The sequence below is a fragment of the Engraulis encrasicolus genome, unplaced genomic scaffold, assembly GCF_034702125.1.
Source record: "Engraulis encrasicolus isolate BLACKSEA-1 unplaced genomic scaffold, IST_EnEncr_1.0 scaffold_53_np1212, whole genome shotgun sequence".
NCBI lineage: Eukaryota > Metazoa > Chordata > Actinopteri > Clupeiformes > Engraulidae > Engraulis > Engraulis encrasicolus.
In genome coordinates, this window is record NW_026945852.1 from 446,937 (window position 1) to 468,079 (window position 21,143).

Genomic DNA, 21,143 nt, shown 5'->3' on the forward strand with positions numbered 1-21,143 from the left:
GGTGGTGCCTGTGGGGGACCTTTTCCTATTCAGTGACCCGCATGTGTGGGGACCTTTTCCTATTCAGTGACCTTCATGTGTGGGGACCTTTTCCTATTCAGTGACCCTCATGACATGTTTGGGGGACCTTTTCCTATTCAGTGACCCTCATGTGTGGGGACCTTTTCCTATTCAGTGACCCTCATGTGTGGGGACCTTTTCCTATTCAGTGACCCTCATGTGTGGGGACCTTTTCCTATTCAGTGACCCTCATGTGTGGGGACCTTTTCCTATTCAGTGACCCTCATGTTAACTCTTTGCTAAGGTGTAGAAGGGACTCCCCCCTCTGTAACATGGAGACAAACACAGTGGGCCACAGACTACCTTTCAGTCTCCACCCCCTGGGCCAGAACCAGTTGTTAACTCTTTGGTGCCGAAGGTACTCCCCTCACTGGAATGTGTACATACACACAGTAGACCACTGCTTAGTCTGAATGGTGGTCCCTGGGTCAGAACCAGTTGAAACCTCCTGGTCTAAGTAACAGAACCAAAACAGTGTCCTGCTCTCTCTGTCTCTTATATACCCTTCTACCTCCTCTTCTTTATCTCTCTATCCCTCTCTCCAGGCTTGATGACTGCAGTATTACAGAAGAGGGCTGTGCTGCTCTGACTTCAGCGCTGATTTCAAACCCCTCACACCTGAGACACCTGGATCTCGATAAGAATAAACTTGGAGACTCGGGTGTGAAGCAAATTTCTACTCTACTCAGGATGCCAAGCTGTAAACTACAGCATCTGAGGTAAGTAATGACACCAAAGACACTCTTACAGTTCATCATGGAAACAATGAGATGGTGTGTGTGTGTGTGTGGGGGGGTGCGGGGCAACAGCAGCTGATGTGTGTGTGTCCATTCCAGTGTTCTTGTGTTTAGTTATGTGTCTGTATGCACCTACAGTACGTGTATGTGTGTGTGAACTTGGCTTCTTATCTCTCATTGTCTCCAATCCCTCTATACTGTACTTGCTGCAGGATACACACATGTGTGAACATGTTGCCATGTGCATGTCATGTCAGCTTTACACATCTGACATAAGGCACACGCTGCAATATGGTGCATTGCTGCTCAGACAGCACTTTAGTCTGTGCACTCGGTCACACACAGTTGTGCACATGCAGTCATGCAGCAAGCATCTCCCAATCTGTGTGTGTGTGTGTGTGTGTGTGTGTGTGTGTGTGTGTGTGTGTGTGTGCGCGCGCGTGTGCGTGTGCGTGTGCGTGTGCGTGTGCGTGTGCGTGTGCGTGTGCGTGTGCGTGTGTGTGTGTGTGCTGCCAGATCCAGCTCAACGTACCAATGACTGTTTTAGTACTTAGTGGGTATTACATCCCTCCCTACCAGTTTGTTTCATAGCAAATGTCTTTAAAGGAACAAATGTCCTTAAAGGGTCACAGGCAGGATTAAAAGGTAAGTAATGACTGTCCTGAGTCAGCTGATGCTATAATGAGTCATTAGTAAGTGAATGGTGACTCTCCAGACCACTTTCACACTCTGCTGTCAGAATTCCCCACATGGAACTTTTGATGGAGTAGAATGAGCATCATGGAGATAAAATCTCATGAGAAAAACTGACTTCACGTGCTGCTGGAGACATAGCGGTATTCACATTTGTGTTGATTGTTGGTACTCTGAGGTGAAAAACATTAACACCGCGAGGGGACGTAAACAGCATTTGTTTATATTATTGTGTAGATTTTGAGACAACCATGCCACAGGCACCCTGCAAATTCACGCAAACTGCAGAGGATGACTTTAAGTTGACATGTATATTCCTTGATATTACAGGTAATTCTAGTGACTCATCAGAAGATATAATGTGATAGTTTGCTACACCAGTGTATTAGCCATTTATTTAGAGGTGGGGCTCCTCATCTATTAAACTGGTAGTAGGGGGTGGTGCCTGGTTGGTTAGTTTTCACCTCATACTTACTTTTCAGTTAGGCAGGTAACATATGGTATACACCCTGTCCAATGAAGCAAGTGATCACAGACTGTAGAACAGGAGACAACCTGCTCACATACATGAACATAGATGCTCATGGCAGCACGGGGTGTGGGGACCTTTTCAGTGACCCTCATGACATGTGTGGGGACCTTTTCCTATTCAGTGACCCTCATGTGTGGGGACCTTTTCCTATTCAGTGACCCTCATGTGTGGGGACCTTTTCCTATTCAGTGACCCTCATGTGTGGGGACCTTTTCAGTGACCCTCATGTGTGGGGACCTTTTCCTATTCAGTGACCCTCATGTGTGTGTGGGTGTGTGGGGGGGGGGGGGGGACGACGTGTGTGCATGAACATGTTGCCATGTGCATGTTATGTCAGCTTTGCATACAGTAGGACACCTGACACAAGGCACACGGTGCAATATGGTGCATTGCTGCTCAGACAGTAATGTGCACTCGGTCACACAGTTTTTGCACGTAAAAAGTCATGCAGCAAGCATATTCTGGCCTCTCTCTCACCCTGTGTGTGTGTGTGTGTGTGTGTGTGTGTGTGTGTGTGTGTGTGTGTGTGTGTGAGAGAGAGAGAGAGAGAGAGAGAGAGAGAGAGAGAGAGGAGAGAGAGAGAGAGAGAGAGAGAGAGAGAGAGAGAGAGAGAGAGAGAGAGAGAGAGAGAGAGAGAGAGAGAGAGAGAGAGAGAGAGAGAGAGAGAGAGAGATACTTTGAATTGGGTGGGTTGAGCAGAAGCCAAGTGCACTTGTGCTAGTGTGGTTGTATTTCTGTGTTAAGGTGTGTGTGCGTGCGTTCGTGCGTATGTGCGTGCGTGTGTCCACATCCAAATAGTCTTCACATGAGGGCAGTCAGTGCTTGAGAGTGTTTATACATTGTGTCTTGATCTCAGTATGGTGTGTGTGTGTCTGCATGTGTCCACAATGTCCAGTGTCCTGCTATGTCTATGATTCTCTAACTCTCTACCCCCCCACACCACCCCCACCCCCCACACAAACAGGCTTAATGACTGCAGTATAACAGAAGAGGGCTGTACTGCTCTGACTTCATCTCTGGCAACAAACCGCTCACACCTGGGAGATCTGGGGCTGAAGGGGAATAAACTTGGAGACTCTGGAGTGAAGCAGCTATCAGCTCTACTCAGGAATCCAGACTGTAAACTACAGTGGCTGTGGTAAGACAAAGAGATAAAGAGTGTGTGATGCATCAGACTAAACACTGTTGTAGTTGAGATGGAAACACGAGAGAGAGAGAGAGAGAGAGAGAGAGAGAGAGAGAGAGAGAGAGAGAGAGAGAGAGAGAGAGAGAGAGAGAGAGAGAGAGAGAGAGAGAGAGAGAGAAGAGAGAGAGAGAGAGAGAGAGAGAGAGAGAGAGAGAGAGAGAGAGAGAGTTAGAGTTAGAGAGAGAGTGTTAATTGGGTTGAGCAACAGCTGGTGTGTGTGTCCATTCCAGTATGAGTGTGTGTGTGGGGGTGTGTGTGTGTGTGTGTGTGTGTGTGCGTGTGCGTATATGCAGCTGCATGTGTGTGTGTGAACTTGGCTTCTTGTCTCTCATAGTCTCCCATCCCTCTATGGCCCGGGGTATACTGTACTTGCTGCAGGATACACACATGTGTGAACATGTTACCATGTGTATGTCAGCTTTGCATACGGTAGGACACCTGACACAAGGCACACGCTGCAATATGGTGCATTGCTGCACACAGGTCAGACAGTACTGTTAATTCAATACTTTAGCGTGTGCGTGTGCGTGTGCGTGTGCGTGTGCGTGTGTCTGCATAAGTAAAGGTGTTTTCAGCCTGTGTTCTGCTGCCCACTAGTGGTCCATGGCAGTATTGCTGGTGGTCTGTAACTTGCTATGCATTTAAACTACTACTCTTAAAATAATACTGCCAGATCCGACTTTATGCACCAATGAGTGTTTTAGTACCTGGTGGGGATTACATCCCTCTGTTTTTTTCTATAGCAAGTTTCCTTAAAGGGACACTAGGTTGGATTTAAAGGTACCTAAGTAATCACTGTCCCAAGTCCACTGTTGTCTGCTGCCTGAATTCCCCACATGTAACTTTTGGCTGATGGAGCCGAATGAGCGGAAACAAATCTCAGGGATTGAAAGGTAAGTAATGAGGAGCAGTTTCTCCCATTTAGTCAATTATGTAGAGTGAAGCGTATTTGTAAAACACCTGAGAATTTTAGGAGAAACAGCGATGAAATGATCACCAACTTTTCAAGAAGGGGTTACCATAGAAAGGTTTTGAACAATGCCATAGAAAAAGTAGAAACCATCCCAAGGTCCAATTTACTTTCAACAAAAAATAAGGTTAAATCAAATAAAAGGATAATATTCTCAACTGAATACCATAGGCAATCAGTGACTTTACGCAGCATCATAAATAAACACTGGCATATTTTAAAATCAGATACCCAACTCAAAAGCACATTTCAAGAACATCCTCTCATAGTGTACAAAAGAGGTAAAAACTTGAGAGATCAGTTGGTGCATTCCTACCTTCCTCCTAACACTTCTAGTTCCCAACCGGTGTTAACTCCTATCCCAGATGGGAATAGACGATGTGGATCTTGTACCCAATGTAATTACACCTACAAATGCAGCAAATTTAAACATCCACACACAGGAAAAGATATCCAAATTAAAGGAAAAATTTCATGCAACACCACATCTGTAATTTATTTACTTACTTGCCCTTGTGGTAAATCATATGTGGGCAAAACATCTAGAGCTCTAAAAACCAGGATTGCAGAGCACAGAATTTAGCCTGGTACACACCAGACGGTGTATGTGTAGCTTCGGTGCACCCTGGTGGAGCAGAGCTTCACACACTACCGTCTGGTACACAGCCATAGAGCACGCTCCGTCTCCAACCAGAAAATAAGCTGAGAATTTATTGCTTCTGCACGGCCTCCTCACCAACAAATTCCTTCAAAAACCTTCCTGTTAAATAGTCTCTAATCTGTCTTGTGACTCCTCAATGTGAGTTACCGTTTATATTGAAGAAATAAATGCTCCGTCTATTTTCTGGTTGGAGACGGAGCGTGCTCTATGGCTGTGTACCAGACGGTAGTGTGTGTAGCTCTGCTCCGCCAGGGGGCGTCAAAGCTACACACACACTGTCTGGTGTGAACCAGGCTAACAGAAGTACCATTAGATGTAAGAATTTAAATTATCCTGTAGCAGCTCATTTTGTGGAGTTTAATCCCCCATTTCTTCATTAAAATACATTGGAATCGAGAAGGTGACTTTGCCCCCTAGGGTGGGGGAACCTAGACCTGTTAAGTTACTATCAAGAAGGGAGCAATTTTGGATTCACCATCTTAAAACTCTAGCACCTCACGGTTTGAATGTGGACTTTGATTTAAAATGTTAATTGTGATTGAAACTTGACATGTAGACCATGATTAACTGATGATATTATTAATGATGATCCATTTGGACTGATGCTGTAATATTGTGATATTGCTGTAATATTGTAATACTGTAATAGTTTGATCTTTTTCTTTTTTTTCTCTTTTATCTCTCTTTGCTTTCTAAAGTTTTTTTGTAAAAAAAAAAAAAAAAAAAAACAGAATGTAGTACTAAGGATGTGAACCATGAGTGAAAACACTTATGTTGATTGTTATGTGAATGTGATGTCCATTCCTTCATTGTAACCAATAGAACACTAATTGACACCTGTTTGTAAGCTAATTATGTGTCAGGTGGGAGCAATTGAGCTTCCCCTTTAAAAGGCAAGGGACTACCTTTTATTTCACACGTGACCTGAGGAAGGCCGACAGGCCGAAACATTGTCACATTAAAAACCTGTTTACTTAACTCGAGAGAGTGTGGCACTTCTCTCTTCCTGCAAGTAATGAGGGGTAGCCATGGCTCAATGGATAGAGCGCTGGCCTTTAAATCAGAGGGTTGCAGGTTCAAATCCCATCCTTACCAGCACTGTCACCTGAAGTGCCCTTGAGCAAGGCACCTAGCCCCACATTGCTCCAGGGTCTGTAACCAATACCCTGTACCTAAATAACTGTAAATCGCTTTGGATTAAATAGTGTCAGCTAAGTTTAATGTTATGTAATGTAATGACTGTCCTGAGTCAGCTGATGCTGTAATGAGTCATTGTAAGTGAATGGTGACTCTCCAGACCACTTTCACACTCTGCTGTCAGAATTCCCAACATGGGACAATGGAGCCAAATGAGAGACGCTGGAAAAATTCTCATCAGAAAAACTGACTTTACGTGCTGCTGGAGACTTAATGTGCTGCTGGAGACGTATTCACATTTGGCTGTTGGTACTCTTAGACAGGTCATCAGCTGGGAAAATTAGGCCTTTCGTCCTACCGCACTTTTCTCTGTGGATTACTGACCAGAAGCCCTATTGGAAGAAATTAAATCATGGGGCCACGCCAATTTTTGCTCAGAATTCAATATGGCCGCCATTTTCCAAAATGACTTGTTTTCATGCATTATTACATTGTACTATAAGGTGATATTCATGAACGATGAACTACTTTCAGCACTATTCTGTCCTATTTCTTTACATACATGTTTACAAAGGTTGACTAAACTAAAATAAATGAAAATAAAGTTGGCCACCTTGCAATATCCAAAGGAAAGTGCTGAAAATAATGATTGAAATGCACATACAGAGTCTATGACTGGGAAAATTAGGCCTATTGTCCTATCAGGGTTTTCACAGTGGACTATAGACCAGAAGGCCTATTGAAAAAGATTAGAACTTGGGGCCATATGTGCTCCAAAAGTCAAAAGGTTCTATGTTTTTCAGAATGGCAGACTTTCACACATTTTTCTCAATACTGTAAGGCCATAATTACCAATAAAGATTTTTCAGTTAAATTGTCTTATCTCCTTACAGACGTGAGTATAAAGGTTGTCTAGAAAAAGGCATGAATATATATACAGGGGGTGGACAAAATAACTGAGACACCTGTCATTTTAGTGTCATTTAGTTCCTCCTGCGTCCACATTGAATCCTGTTGGATGCGGTTCATCCTTCTTGGTGGTATGCAGACATTACCTTGGATACTGTGGCTCTTGATACATCACAAAGACTTGCTGTCTCGGTCAAAGATGCAACAGTTACACAGAATTTCTCCTTTTTGAACTCTGACATGTCACCCATAATGTTGTGTGCATTGCAAAACTTTGAGCAAAACTGTGCTCTTAGCCTGCTAATTGAACCTCCACACTTCACTTTACTGGTGCAATGTGCCATTAATGAAGATTGGCCAACAGGCTGGTCCACTTGAGCCATTAAACTTCCAACACTAAAATGAAAGGTGTCTCAGTTATTTTGTCCACCCCCTGTATCTTGCCACTTTGAAATATCCAAAGGAATGTTGTCAAATGATTGAATTTCACAAACACAGTGGACTGCTGAAAAAAAGGCATATTGTCCTGCCAAACTGTGTGTTTGTGTGTGTGTGTGTGTGTGTGTGTGTGTGTGTGTGTGTGTGTGTGTGTGTGTGTGTGTGTGTGTGTGTGTGTGTGTGTGTGTGTGTGTGTGTGTGTGTGTGTGTGTGTGTGTGTGTGTGTGTGTGTGTGTGTGCGCGCGTGCGCGCGCTTGTGTGTGTGTGTGTGTGTGTATGTGTGCCTGAGTGCGCTTTTCTCAAGTGTGTGTGGCCAGTGTGCTTCTTTACATACACTGACATAGACACAGTAGACAGGGTGTGTGTGTGTTGGGGGGGGGTAGGGAGGACCGAATGATGTGGAGGAGCGGGGGGATGAATGAGGGGATGAGTGGGGGTAGGGGGGCAGAGTGGGGTTGGGGGGGAATGAGTCGGGGTTGAATTAGGAGGTGGGGGGGCAGAATAGTGTCAACTTAAGGAAGAAGAAATCCGCACTCACAAACTGCGTCTCATTATTTATTTATATTACCACCATGTCCAAAAAGCAAACGCGTTTCGGCTAACAAGCCTTCATCAGTGCGTGGTACAGAATAGTGTGTGGGGGGTTCGGGGGGGCAGAATAGTGTGTGTGTGGGGGGGGGGGGGGGGGGGGGGGGGTAAGTTGAGTGTGTGTGTGTGGGGGGGGGGGGGGTGTTGACCTGCCAAACTTGTCACATTGGGTGGGGGGTGGGCGAGTATTTTGTGGGGGGGTGGGGGAAGAATGAGTCAGGGGGGTTGAGCGTGGGGGCAGAATAGTGGGGGGTGAGTGAGGGGTGGAGGGGCAGAGTAGCATGGGAAGGATAAGTGAGGGGGTTGGGGGGCAGAATAGTGTGTGTGTGTGGGGGGGGGGATGAGTGAGGGGGTGGAGGAGGCAGAATAGTGTGTGGGGGAAAGACACTGTAGAGCAGGGGAAAGATGAGCGGGGGATACGCACGCACACACGCACGCACACTCACCCTTGCTTTATGCAAAAAAATGTAGGCCTGAAAAACTTTTGGTCAGAAATCTAATGTGAAAAAATTGGCAGATCAATAGCCTTTTTTCAGCAGCCAACTGTGTATGTGTAATTTAATCATTTTCTGACAACAATCCTTAGGGTATTGTCTATAGGAAATGTACATCTTTCTGTTGCCAACCTTTGTACTCACGTCTGTAGATAGGAGATTTCACTGACAATAGGTTATCTTTATTGATAATTATGGTCTTATAGTATTGAGAAAAATGTATGAAAGTCTGCCATTCTGAAAAACAGAGAACATTTTGAATTTTGGAGCACATTTGAGATGGCAACCAGCTGGTGAATCTTTTTCAATAGGCCTTCTGGTCTGTAATCCATTGTGAAAATCCTGACAGGACAATAGGCCTAATTTTCGCAGCCATAGACTCTGTATGTGCATTTCAATCATTATTGTCAGCGCTTTCGTTTGGATATCAAGGTGGCTGACTTTATTTTCATTCTATTTTGTTTAGTCAACCTTTGTAGACATGTATGTAAGGAAATACCTGTAGGACAGAATAGTGCTAAAAAATAGTCATGAATATCACCTTATAGTACTTATATTATATTATAATGCATGAAAACCAGTAATTTGGGAAAACGGGGCCATATTGAATTTTGGGCAAAAATGTAGATGGCCCCATGTTTTAATCTCTTCCAATAAGGCTTCTGGTCAGGAATCCACAGAGAAAAGTGCGGTAGGACAAAAGGCCTAATTTTCCCAGCTGATGACCTGTCTATCTTAGATGAAGAATATTCACACCGCGAGGGGACTTCATTTTTTTTACTAGTCTGTAGATTTTGAGACGGGCATGCCGCAGGTATCACACACACTTAAGAGTGCAACTTTAAGTTGACATGTTCCTTCATATTACAGATACAATTATATTACATTATAGTTCCTTGATATTACAGATTACTCATCCAAACATAGCGTTTGATAGTTTGCTACTCTATTGTATTAGCCATTTATTTGGAGGTGTGGGCTGCTCACCTGGTAAACTGGAAGTAGGGGGTGGGGCTTGGTTGGTTAGTTTCACCTCATACTCCACACACTCACATTTCAGGCAGTGAGTGTACATATCTAAGGCACCGTGTCTTGATAATAAGATCAGTGACCACAGATATCTGAACAGGAGACAACCTGCTCACATACATGAACATGGACATAGATGCTCATGGCAGCACGGGGTGTGGGAGTCATTTTATTTGGTGCCAAAGGGACTCCCCCCTCCGTAACATGTTAACACAGTGGGCCACAGACTACCCTCCGTAACATGTAAACACAGTGGGCCATAGACTACCCTAACATCCGTAACATGTATGTATATACACAAACACAGTGGGCCACAGACTACCCTCCGTAACATGTATATACACAAACACAGTGGGCCACAGACTACCCTCCGTAACATGTATATACACAAACACAGTGGGCCACAGACTACCCTCCGTAACATGTAAACACAGTGGGCCACAGACTACCCTCCGTAACATGTACATAAACACAGTAGGCCACAGACTACCCTCCGTAACATGTATATACACAAACACAGTGGGCCACAGACTACCTCTCAGTCTCCACTCCCTTCTACCACCTCTTCTTTATCTATCTCTCTATCTCTCTCCAGGCTTCAGTCCTGCAGTATTACAGAAGAGGGCTGTGCTGCTCTGACTTCAGCGCTGATTTCAAACCCCTCACACCTGAGAGAGCTGTATCTGACTGGTAATAAACTTGGAGACTCGGGAGTGGAGAAGATATCAGCTCTACTCAGGAATCCAGAATGTAAACTACATGAACTAAGGTGAGCACAGACACATCGAGCTCAATGAAGTTTAATAAGAAAACTCAGAAATAGTTTTTAACCCACCACCATCAGACTACTGAAGTGTGGCTATCTGCTAGGTATATGGGTGTGAATGTATGTGTGTGTGTGTGTGTGCGTGCGTGCGTGCGTGCGTGCGTGCGTGCGTGCGTGTATATCACTTCCTACTGCTCTGAACGTTGAGCATCATGGAACGTGTGTGTCTGATTTTGTCTGCATCATGTTATGACCAGGGACGGACTGGACAGTCTGGCATTTGGGCACATGCCAGAAGGGCCGCGGCCTTTTAGATAACCTTCGCGGCCCTTCCAATGCTCGTTGCGGCCCCATAATCATATGTCTGGGATCTATGAAGCAAATATCACACTGTCTGCGTTCAAAGTTCGATTCAAAACTGCGTCCTATAATCATCGTTTCGCTATTTATACCACTGACACTGCCATACATTACACACGGACGGTGGCATATTGATGGGTGGGTCTCATTATGTTTCATGTTGTATTTTTCCTGAATATATATTCCAATGATGTAAAAGTGTTCAAAATAATACAAAAAAAAAAACTATAGCCTACCTATTTATATTTTGCTTTTGTTTGAGACAACTGTAGTAAAGCATTGCTTTGTGGGATTTTTTTTTTTATTTACGTTCGGTTCCCGCCATAAGAAAAAGAACGTAGGCCTAAAGATTCATCAACATTCTGAAGCTTGTTGTAGAGAAAAACTGACGGTAGATGTCGCGACGCGAATGGACAATTATAGCTATTAAGAAAAATTAATGAAGGTCCAGGAAGAGGAGGAATTAAACGAAAGAAGGGGGAGCGGCAATGGAAATTGATAGCACATTTGACTTGACTTGTGGAGGTGTTTGGTGGTCACTACGCGGTGAGATGCTGCCATCTTGTGGTCTTTTCAGGTATTTTCTTAATCAGTTCAGTCCTCCGTTTCCCTAGTGACTGACGATAAACTTCCTGTGAGCATTGCGGTGTGTGGCGGACAAGAAGTGTCCCATAAATTCAAGGTTGTTGTCACTGAAAACACGGTGTTCTGTTCGAATCTATGTCTTAGTATCTATTATGCCAGCTTCTTGGCTTGCTTGGAAGAAGACCATGAAGAAGTGTGTTGTTTTGTCTCTGCAATCGCCAAGAAATCACAAGGCCATTCACACATGGAATAGCAATTGTCTCTCTCGCCCACACAAATATGGATATTAGAAGATGTGTTGCACCGCCCGACGCTACGAATAAGACCAGGTAGGGCTGAAGGATTTCCATTAATAAACATTGTTTGTGTCCGCCGTGACACTTTTTTTTATTTCACGTAAGGTCGCGTTTCTACTGTCATAAGCCAGTCCGTGGCTAGTCTCGCTACTAGCCAAGGTGATGTGATCTGTAAACCTTTTTAGCTTGTGGTAATCTGGGGGCTGTTATAGTTTTTCTTATTCGTACTGTAAGCTTATTCTTAACTTCATGACTTGGTAATGGGCTCTCGAATTGGTGGCTTGTCTTGCTGAAATACATTTTAGTAGCCATATCGATGTAGCCTACGGTATGTTGTTTTGCGTTCAGCTCTGGACTGGTTAGCATAGAAGTTGGACTGACTCCCACTCATAGTCTTGTCATCATATAGCTGGGCCACTGTCCAGCGTTAAGAAGGGGCTTTTGCGTAAAGAAGCGGTGCGAGAGCAAAGCGGACATCAAAAGTGGTTGGTTCATTGATTTTATAGTGTGTGTGTGTAGGCACGTTGATGCACGTTGAACACTTCAGTGTTTACTAGGCCTACTATTTCATTAATAGTCACAATTTCTCTCTGTGTGGGGCGGGCCAACGAGTGCAGAGTGCGCTTGTTATAACGCACCGTTTTCGACGTGTAGGATGCACCATGCACCTAGTTCTAGTAGGATCAGGATGCACCTTGTGTTTACCAATGTGTTTTCATGTGGTGCGCGGTCACCAAGTTGTTGCAACTTCCGCGAAGTGGTGTGTGTGTGTGTGTCTCTCTCTCTCTGTCTGTGTGTGCGTGGGGTGGGGTGTGGGGGGGGGCGCTACTGGGGGGTCTTGGGGCCGCGGGGCCGCGTTGTGGGTCAAAATGCCAGGGCCGTTTCTCTATCCCAGTCCGTCACTGTGTTTGACTCTGGTGTTTTGTCTGCATCATGCTGGCGATTTGTCTGCATCATGTCTGACTCTGGTGTTTTGTCTGCATCATGTCTGACTCTGGTGTTTTGTCTGCATCATGTCTGACTCTGGTGTTTTGTCTTCATCATGTCTGACTCTGGTGTTTTGTCTGCATCATGTCTGACTCTGGTGTTTTGTCTGCATCATGTCTGATTGTGGTGTTTTGTCTGCATCATGTCTGACTCTGGTGTTTTGTCTGCATCATGTTGGACTCTGGCGTTAACTCTGCACTCTGTGCTGCCATGTGTCTCACTCCTGCACCACATCCACTAGTGCTGGGTGATGTGGGGAAAAGAATATCACAATATGGATTACTTCTAGTGTGTGTGTGTGTGTGTGTGTGTGTGTGTGTGCGTGTGTGTGTGTGTGTGTGTGTGTGTGTGTGTGTGCGTGTGTGTGTGTGTGTGTGTGTGTGTGTGTGTGTGTGTGTGTGTTGTGTGTGTGTGTGTGTGTGTGTGTGTGTGTGTGTGTGTGTGTGTGTGTGTGCGTGTGTGCGTGCGTGTGTGCGTGTGTGTGTGAGTGTGTGAGTATTTGGTGAACACACTGCATTCCTATTCACTTCACTTTGGAGTATATCACTTCCTACTGCTCTGAACATTGAGCATCATGGAACGTGTGTCTGACTCTGGCATTTTGTCTGCATCATGTTGGCATTTTGTCTGCATCATGTCTGACTCTGGTGTTTTGTCTGCATCATGTCTGACTCCGGTGTTTTGTCTGCATCATGTCTGACTCAGGCTTGTCTGCATGCATCATGTCTGACTCTGGTGTTTTGTCTGCATCATGTCTGACTCTGGTGTTTTGTCTGTCATGTCTGACTCTGGTGTTTTGTCTGCATCATGTCTGACTCTGGTGTTGTGTCTGCATCATGTCTGACTCTGGTGTTTTGTCTGCATCATGTCTGACTCTGGCTTGTCTGCATGCATCATGTCTGACTCTGGTGTTTTGTCTGCATCATGTCTGACTCTGGTGTTTTGTCTGCATCATGTCTGACTCTGGTGTTTTGTCTGCATCATGTCTGACTCTGGTGTTTTGTCTGCATCATGTCTGACTCTGGTGTTTTGTCTGCATCGTGTAGGCATTTTATCTGCATCATATTGTTGTTTTGTCTGCATCATGTCTGACTCTGGCGTTAACTCTGCATCATGTCTGACTCTGCCGTTAAAGGGACAGTTTGGTCAATTTCAACATGCAGTTATAATGCTCACACTACCCTGGACTTGTCAGTGCCTGAGATTTGTTTTTCTTCTTCTTCAGCCGTTTCCGAGATCCTGGTCATTGTAATGGGGGCAGCTCTTTGTTTACATTTCAAAAAAACATTTTTATTTATTTCCAAAAACATCCAAAAGGTTATAAAACATCAGCAGACAACTAGCAAACAGCAGTACCTTTTGGGAAAATATTTGGATTTGGCCTATGTTTAATTTTTTAAAAATGTAAACAAACGCTGCCCCCATTACAATTGCTCATATCTCGGAAAGGGCTGAGCCGAAAAATGTGGCATCACCAGGTACTGACAAGTCAAGGGTAGCGTGAGCAATACAACTGCATGTTGAAATTGACCAAACTGTCCCTTTAAGACGCACTGTGTGTGTGTGTGTGTGTGTGTATGTGTGTGTGTGTGTGTGTGTGTGTGTGTGTGTGTGTGTGTGTGTGTGTGTGTGTGTGTGTGTGTGTGTGTGTGTGTGTGTGTGTGTCCATAGTGTGCCTACCTCCACGGCAGTACTACCTGCATACATGATATTTGTCATTGTGCTTCCTGGACTGTGCACCTGGGGGTGGCGTGTCCCTTTAAAACAGACGTTTGTGTATGTCAATACCAGTGGTTGTGTACACATATTCGTTTCAGTTATTGTGATCAATGTGTGTCTGCATGAGCCTTTGAGTAACTTTAATGCAGTGCTCTGTCTTTCCGTCTGACTGTCTGACTGTCTGACTGTCTCTCTTACTCTCTCTCTGTCTGTCTCTCCCTTTCACTCTCTGTCTGTCTGTCTCTCTCTCTCTGTCTCTCTCTCTCTCTCTAGCCTTAGGGCTTGCAGTGTAACAGAAGAGGGCTGTGCTCATCTGACATCAGCTCTGGCATCAAACCCCTCATCACACCTGATAGAGCTGTATCTGGATAAGAATAAACTAGGAGCCTCAGCAGTTAAGCAGATCTCTGCTCTGGTGGAAGACCCAAACTACAGACTTGAGAAATTACAGTAAGTAAAACCATGCAACATCATGTGTGCAATATTTATGTGATTGTTAACTGACAGAGATTGTTAGTTATTGGTCTTGAGAAATACTGAAATAATTGAAATAATTTCTATTACAGTTGAAAAAAAATCAGAATTATACTATTATTATTATTTATAATATCAGTGTATTCCCGGCAATGTGACAGCATCACACTTTAACCACCTTAATCACTCATTACCTGTCTGTCTATGTGAGTAACCTGTTGCTAAATTGGCAGTCATACCCTAATAGCTGTATACCTTATTGTCAAATCTTTGTGTTTTTAATATCTTTTTCAGCTTGGAAAACCCTGGGAAGTAGCCTCTTAGTGCAGATGGGGTCGCCGGCGGGCCTATTCACTATTTGCTGAAAATACTCAACTACATCATAACAACATTGCTATGACATTACAGAGAGCCTTTAGTAATAGTCTAAGACATAGCCATTACAATTTTCGTGACAGTAACGTTATAACGTAGGCTCTGGTGCCAGTAAGGTTATAACATATGCTCTGGTGACAGTAAGGTTATAACATATGCTCTGGTGACAGTACGATTGTAACATAGGCTCTGGTGACAGTAAGGTTATAACATGGGCTCTGGTGACAGTAAAGTTACAACATAGGCTCCGGTGAAAGTAAGGTTATAACATATTCTCTGATGACAGTAAGGTTATAACATAGGCTCTGGTGACAGTAAGGTTATAACATAGGCTCTGGTGACAGTAAGATTATAACATAGGCTCTGGTGACAGTAAGGTTATAACATAGGCTCTGGTGACAGTAAAGTTATAGGCTCTGGTGACAGTAAGGTTATAAATAGGCTCTATGCTAAGCGGTTAATTCAAAGCAAAGGGAAACCACTGGATGTCATGTCAAAACAATAGCAAGCGCCTGTAATATGTCTTAATAATGTATATACTTTCATGTGACTGTAATCACTGTGATCACTGTTATGTAAGTACTGTTATGTCGCCCTCTCCATTTATTAATATGCATGAATGAATAAATGAATGCTGAAATATTCTTTAAAGCGGAATTCGTCTTTTAAACAACTTTGTCATCACTATATCTGATCATGTGCTAATAGAGGAATTGTGCTGCCACTGTTTATAATATTTCTATTAAATATTAAACATGTTCATGTCTTTTTCTAATGTTGTTTTACATTGGGGTGTACTTGCTGTTGCACCGCATGATTTCACCAAAGTGGAAAAATATGTGTAATTTAAGGTAATTATTAACCTTTCCCGTTGTAAGCAAAATGTTACTGTTCAAAAGGGGTGTACTCATTATTGCTGTGAGGAGCGAAGTGGTTGTAAGCAGCCACGTCAACAATGTGTGTTTAAATTGATTATAATCCTGTTGTCAGTTCAGGTAAACCGTGTTTAAGGCAATATTACATGATTGACATTACGTAGTGTCAACAAAGAGGTGAGTGTGTGTGTGTGTGTGTGTGTGTGTGTGTGTGTGTGTGTGTGTGTGTGTGTGTGTGTGTGTGTGTGTGTGTGTGTGTGTGTGTGTGTGTGTGTGTGTGTGTGTCCATAGTGTGCCTACCTCCACGGCAGTACTACCTGCATACATGATATTTGTCATTGTGCTTCCTGGACTGTGCACCTGGGGGTGGTGTGTCCCTTCAAAACAGACGTTTGTGTATGTCAATACCAGTGGTTGTGTACACATATTCGTTTCAGTTATTGTGATCAATGTGTGTCTGCATGAGCCTTTGAGTAACTTTAATGCAGTGCTCTGTCTTTCCGTCTGACTGTCTGACTGTCTGACTGTCTCTCTGACTCTCTCTCTGTCTGTCTCTCTCCGTCTGTCTGTCTGTCTCTCTCTCTCTCTCTCTCTCTCCCTCTCTAGTCTTAGGCGTTGCAGTGTAACAGAACTGGGCTGTGCTCATCTGACATCAGCTCTGGCATCAAACCCCTCACACATGAGAGAGCTGGATCTGGATAATAATAAACTAGGAGACTCTGGTGTGAAGCAGATCTCTGCTCTGGTGGAAGACCCAAACTACAGACTTGAGAAATTACAGTAAGTAAAACCATGCAACATCATGTGTGCAATATTTCAGTGATTGTTAACTGACAGAGATTGTTAGTTATTGGTCTTGAGAAATACTGAAATAATTGAAATAATTTCTATTACCGTTGAAAAAAAATCATAATTATCTTATTATTATTATTTATAATATCAGTGTATTCCCGGCAATGTGACAGCATCACACTTTAACCACCTTAATCACTCATTACCTGTCTGTCTATGTCAGTAATCTGTTGCTAAATTGGCAGTCATACCCTAATACCTGTATACCTTATTGTCACATCTTTGTGTTTTTAATTCCTTTTTCAGCTTGGAAAACCCTGGGAAGTAGCCTCTTAGTGCAGATGGGGTCGCCGGCGGGCCTATTCACTCTTTGCTGAAAATACTCAACCACATCATAACAACATTGATATGACATTACCGAGAGCCTTTAGTAACAAATTAAGATATAGCGTTTACAATTTTGGTGACAGTAAAGTTATAACGTAGGCTCTGGTTTATAATATGGGCTCTGGTGACAGTAAGGTTATAACATGTTATAACCTTACTGTCACCAGAGCCTATGGTATAACCTTACTGTCACCAGAGCCCATGTTATAACCTTACTGTCATCAGAGCATATGTTATAATCTTACTGTCACCAGAGCCTATGTTATAACCTTACTGCCACCAGAGCCTACGTTATAACCTTACTGGCACCAGAGCCTACGTTATAACTTTACTGTCACCAAGACAGTAAGATTATAACATAGGCTCTGGTGCCAGTGAGGTTATAACATAGGCTCTGGTGACAGTAAGGTTATAACATAGGCTCTGGTGACAGTACGATTGTAACATAGGCTCTGGTGACAGTAAGGTTATAACATGGGCTCTGGTGACAGTAAAGTTACAACATAGGCTCCGGTGAAAGTAAGGTTATAACATATTCTCTGATGACAGTAAGGTTATAACATAGGCTCTGGTGACAGTAAGGTTATAACATAGGCTCTGGTGACAGTAAGGTTATAACATAGGCTCTGGTGACAGTAAGGTTATAACATAGGCTCTGGTGACAGTAAGATTATAACATAGGCCCTGCGACAGTAAGATTATAACATAGGCTCTGGTGTTAATTCAAAGCCAAGGGAAACCACTGGAAGTCATGTCAAAACCATAGCAGGCTCCTGTAATATGTCATAATAATAATGTATACACTTTTGTGACTGTAATCACTGTGATCACTGTTATGTAAGTACTGTTATGTCACCCCTCTCCATTTATTAATATGCACAAATGAATAAATGAATGCTGAAATATTCTTTAAAGCGGAATTTGTCTTTTAAACAACTTTGTCGTCACTATATTTGATCATGTGCTAATAGAGGAATTGTGCTGCCACTGTTTATAATATTTCTATTAGGCCTAAATATTAAACATGTTCATTTATTTTTCTAATGTTGTTTTACATTGGTGTGTAGGCCTACTTGCTGTTGCACCGCATGATTTCACCAAAGTGGAAAAATATGTACACTATGTACATATTATTAACCTTTCCCATTGTAAGCAAAATATTACTCTTCAAAAGGGGTGTACTCATTATTGCTGTGAGGAGCGAAGTGGTTGTAAGCAGCCACGTCAACAATGTGTGTTTAAATTGATTATAATCCTGTTGTCAGTTCAGGTAAACCGTGTTTAAGGCAATATTACATGATTGACATTACGTAGTGTCAACAAATTAATAGTCTTTATTGTTAGGGAAAGATGTGATATATTTAGAAAATCTGTGAATATATGTCTTACCAACAGATTTGTTTTAACCACTGCAATCATTTTTAATAAACTTAATGTTAAAGTTCATACAATGTCTGGGTGTTTTTTCCAACAATATCATTGTGGCACTCTCATGGTGGCCATCTTACCAGCACTAGGTACAGTAGGTATCCAGGCTGGGAGCGGATTCAGGAAATTCCTGTATATACGGTACAGTACACTGCCCAGCCAAAAAACAAGTTGCAACCCAAAAACAGGTCACACATCCTGTATACAGGGCTAATAGTTTTCAGGCTCCATGACTGATTTCAGGCTTGACAGAGTTTGCAAAAATAAAAACATTGATAATAATTAGCCATTCGGTTATTCTTATCTCAGAAAGTGTTACAGGTTCAGGGATTTCTTCTACTATCAGGCTTGAATAATGGTCATACACTATTAAAGGGGTATGCCACTATTTTGGGGCTTAATACAGTTAAATCGTTGGTAAAGTGTCTTATTGTTCATGTAAGCCGTTGTCTTGCTGTAAGACAAGTTAAAAGAGGGAATATGTCGCTAAGCTAGTGAAAGTCAATGTATCCGTGTAGCATGCTACAATGCTACACGGATACATTGACTTTCACTAGCTTAGCGACATATTCCCTCTTTTGACTTGTCTTACAGCAAGACAACGCTTAACATGAAAAATAAGACACTTTACCACCTTTATAAACCCCAGCCAACGATTTTAACTGTATTAAGCCCCAAAATAGTGGCATACCCCTTTAAATGTTTGAATAATGTGTCAAAAAAATAGGCCTACGTTACGTCACTATGCAGTATCTTGTCGTCGTCATTTGAGCAGGGGAAAAAGTTCTGGCTCAGGATTTTTTTTCACTATCTCCCTCGTGCGTGCGTGCGTGTGCGTGCGCGCGTGTGTGTGTCAGCTGGTAATGGCTGGTATTGGGAGTTTAATGAGCGTTTGAACAACACTGCAAACACTCTAATGCAGGGGTCCCCAAACTTTTTTCTCTGGGGGCCACACTATCATTCCTGACTGTGATCAGGGGCCGGGATCAATCATGTGGGCTCATGTGGGCTTTATACTAGGACACTGCCTGTTGTAACCATAATTTCTAGCACAAAATAGTTCATTACAAGTGATTTGCAAAAAAGTGAGTACTTCACATGTTTTTCAATTTGAAATACCACAGGTATTCCTATTAAATTCTAATGTAAAAGTACCAAGGAAAGGTTAGAAAAATATGGTGATTGACAGTTTATGAGTGATACAATAGAAATGGTAGGCCTGTTTATATTACAGTGAGATGAGAAACTATCAAGACAAGATAGGATTGCTTCTTTGGGGCAGTTCAAATGGTGAGGTGCAGAGAGGTGGAGGGCCGGTCAAAGGGGCGTGGCGGGCCGCATCCGGCCCCCGGGCCTTAGTTTGGGGACCCTTGATCTAATGACACACACACACACACATACACTGCAACATGATCTCCAAAAATTCTGTGCTCCTGGACACAGAATTATTTTCCGTGATGGACACACAGAAGTGCTCTCTCTATACTCTCACAGCTCTATGTTTCCACAGTCTTGTGTTTTCTCAGGATTTTTCTCATTTCAAATATTCAAAATATTCTTACTGACAGGTTAGGGTTAGGGATTGTTTTGGTCTGGGCACAGCTAGTTTTCTCTATTGTTAATGCAGTTACCACAGAGGTAGATCACTACAGTCTATACTAACCAGTTACCACAGAGGTAGATCACTACAGTCTATACTAACCAGTTACCACAGAGGTAGATCACTACAGTCTATACTAACCAGTTACCACAGAGGTAGATCACTACAGTCTATACTAACCAGTTACCACAGAGATAGATCACTATAGTTACTAACCAGTTACCACAGAGGTAGATCACTATAGTTACTAACCAGTTACCACAGAGGTAGATCACTATAGTCTATACTAACCAGTTACCACAGAGGTAGATCACTACAGTTACTAACCAGTTACCACAGAGGTAGATCACTACAGTCTATACTAACCAGTTACCACAGAGGAAGATCACTATCGTCTATAGTTACTAACCAGTTACCACAGAGGTAGATCACTATAGTTACTAACCAGTTACCACAGTGGTAGATCACTATAGTTACTAACCAGTTACCACAGAGGTAGATCACTATAGTTACTAACCAGTTACCACAGAGGTAGATCACTACAGTCTATACTAACCAGTTACCACAGAGGTAGATCACTATAGTTACTAACCAGTTACCACAGAGGTAGATCACTATAGTTACTAACCAGTTACCACAGAGGTAGATCACTACAGTCTATACTAACCAGTTACCACAGAGGTAGATCACTATAGTTACTAACCAGTTACCACAGAGGTAGATCACTATAGTTACTAACCAGTTACCACAGAGGTAGATCACTATAGTTACTAACCAGTTACCACAGAGGTAGATCACTATAGTTACTAACCAGTTACCACAGAGGTAGATACCTACAGTCTATACTAACCAGTTACCACAGAGGTAGATCACTACAGTCTATACTAACCAGTTACCACAGAGGTAGATCACTATAGTTACTAACCAGTTACCACAGAGGTAGATCACTATAGTTACTAACCAGTTACCACAGAGGTAGATCACTATAGTTACTAACCAGTTACCACAGAGGTAGATCACTATAGTTACTAACCAGTTACCACAGAGGTAGATCACTATAGTTAC

General features: G+C 42.9%; 1 protein-coding gene across 1 annotated transcript in view; it reads left to right on the forward strand.

The window, feature by feature from the left end:
* LOC134444378 (NACHT, LRR and PYD domains-containing protein 3-like) overlaps window positions 1-17,119 on the forward strand; it is a 42,701-nt gene extending 25,582 nt beyond the window's left edge. The window contains exons 6-9 of the mRNA XM_063193713.1: window positions 606-779; window positions 10,030-10,203; window positions 16,478-16,651; window positions 16,970-17,119. Coding sequence (XP_063049783.1) covers window positions 606-779; window positions 10,030-10,203; window positions 16,478-16,651; window positions 16,970-16,991 — 544 coding nt within the window. The 3' untranslated portion in view covers window positions 16,992-17,119. The remainder of the gene's footprint in view (window positions 1-605; window positions 780-10,029; window positions 10,204-16,477; window positions 16,652-16,969) is intronic.
* Window positions 17,120-21,143: the final 4,024 nt, after the last annotated feature.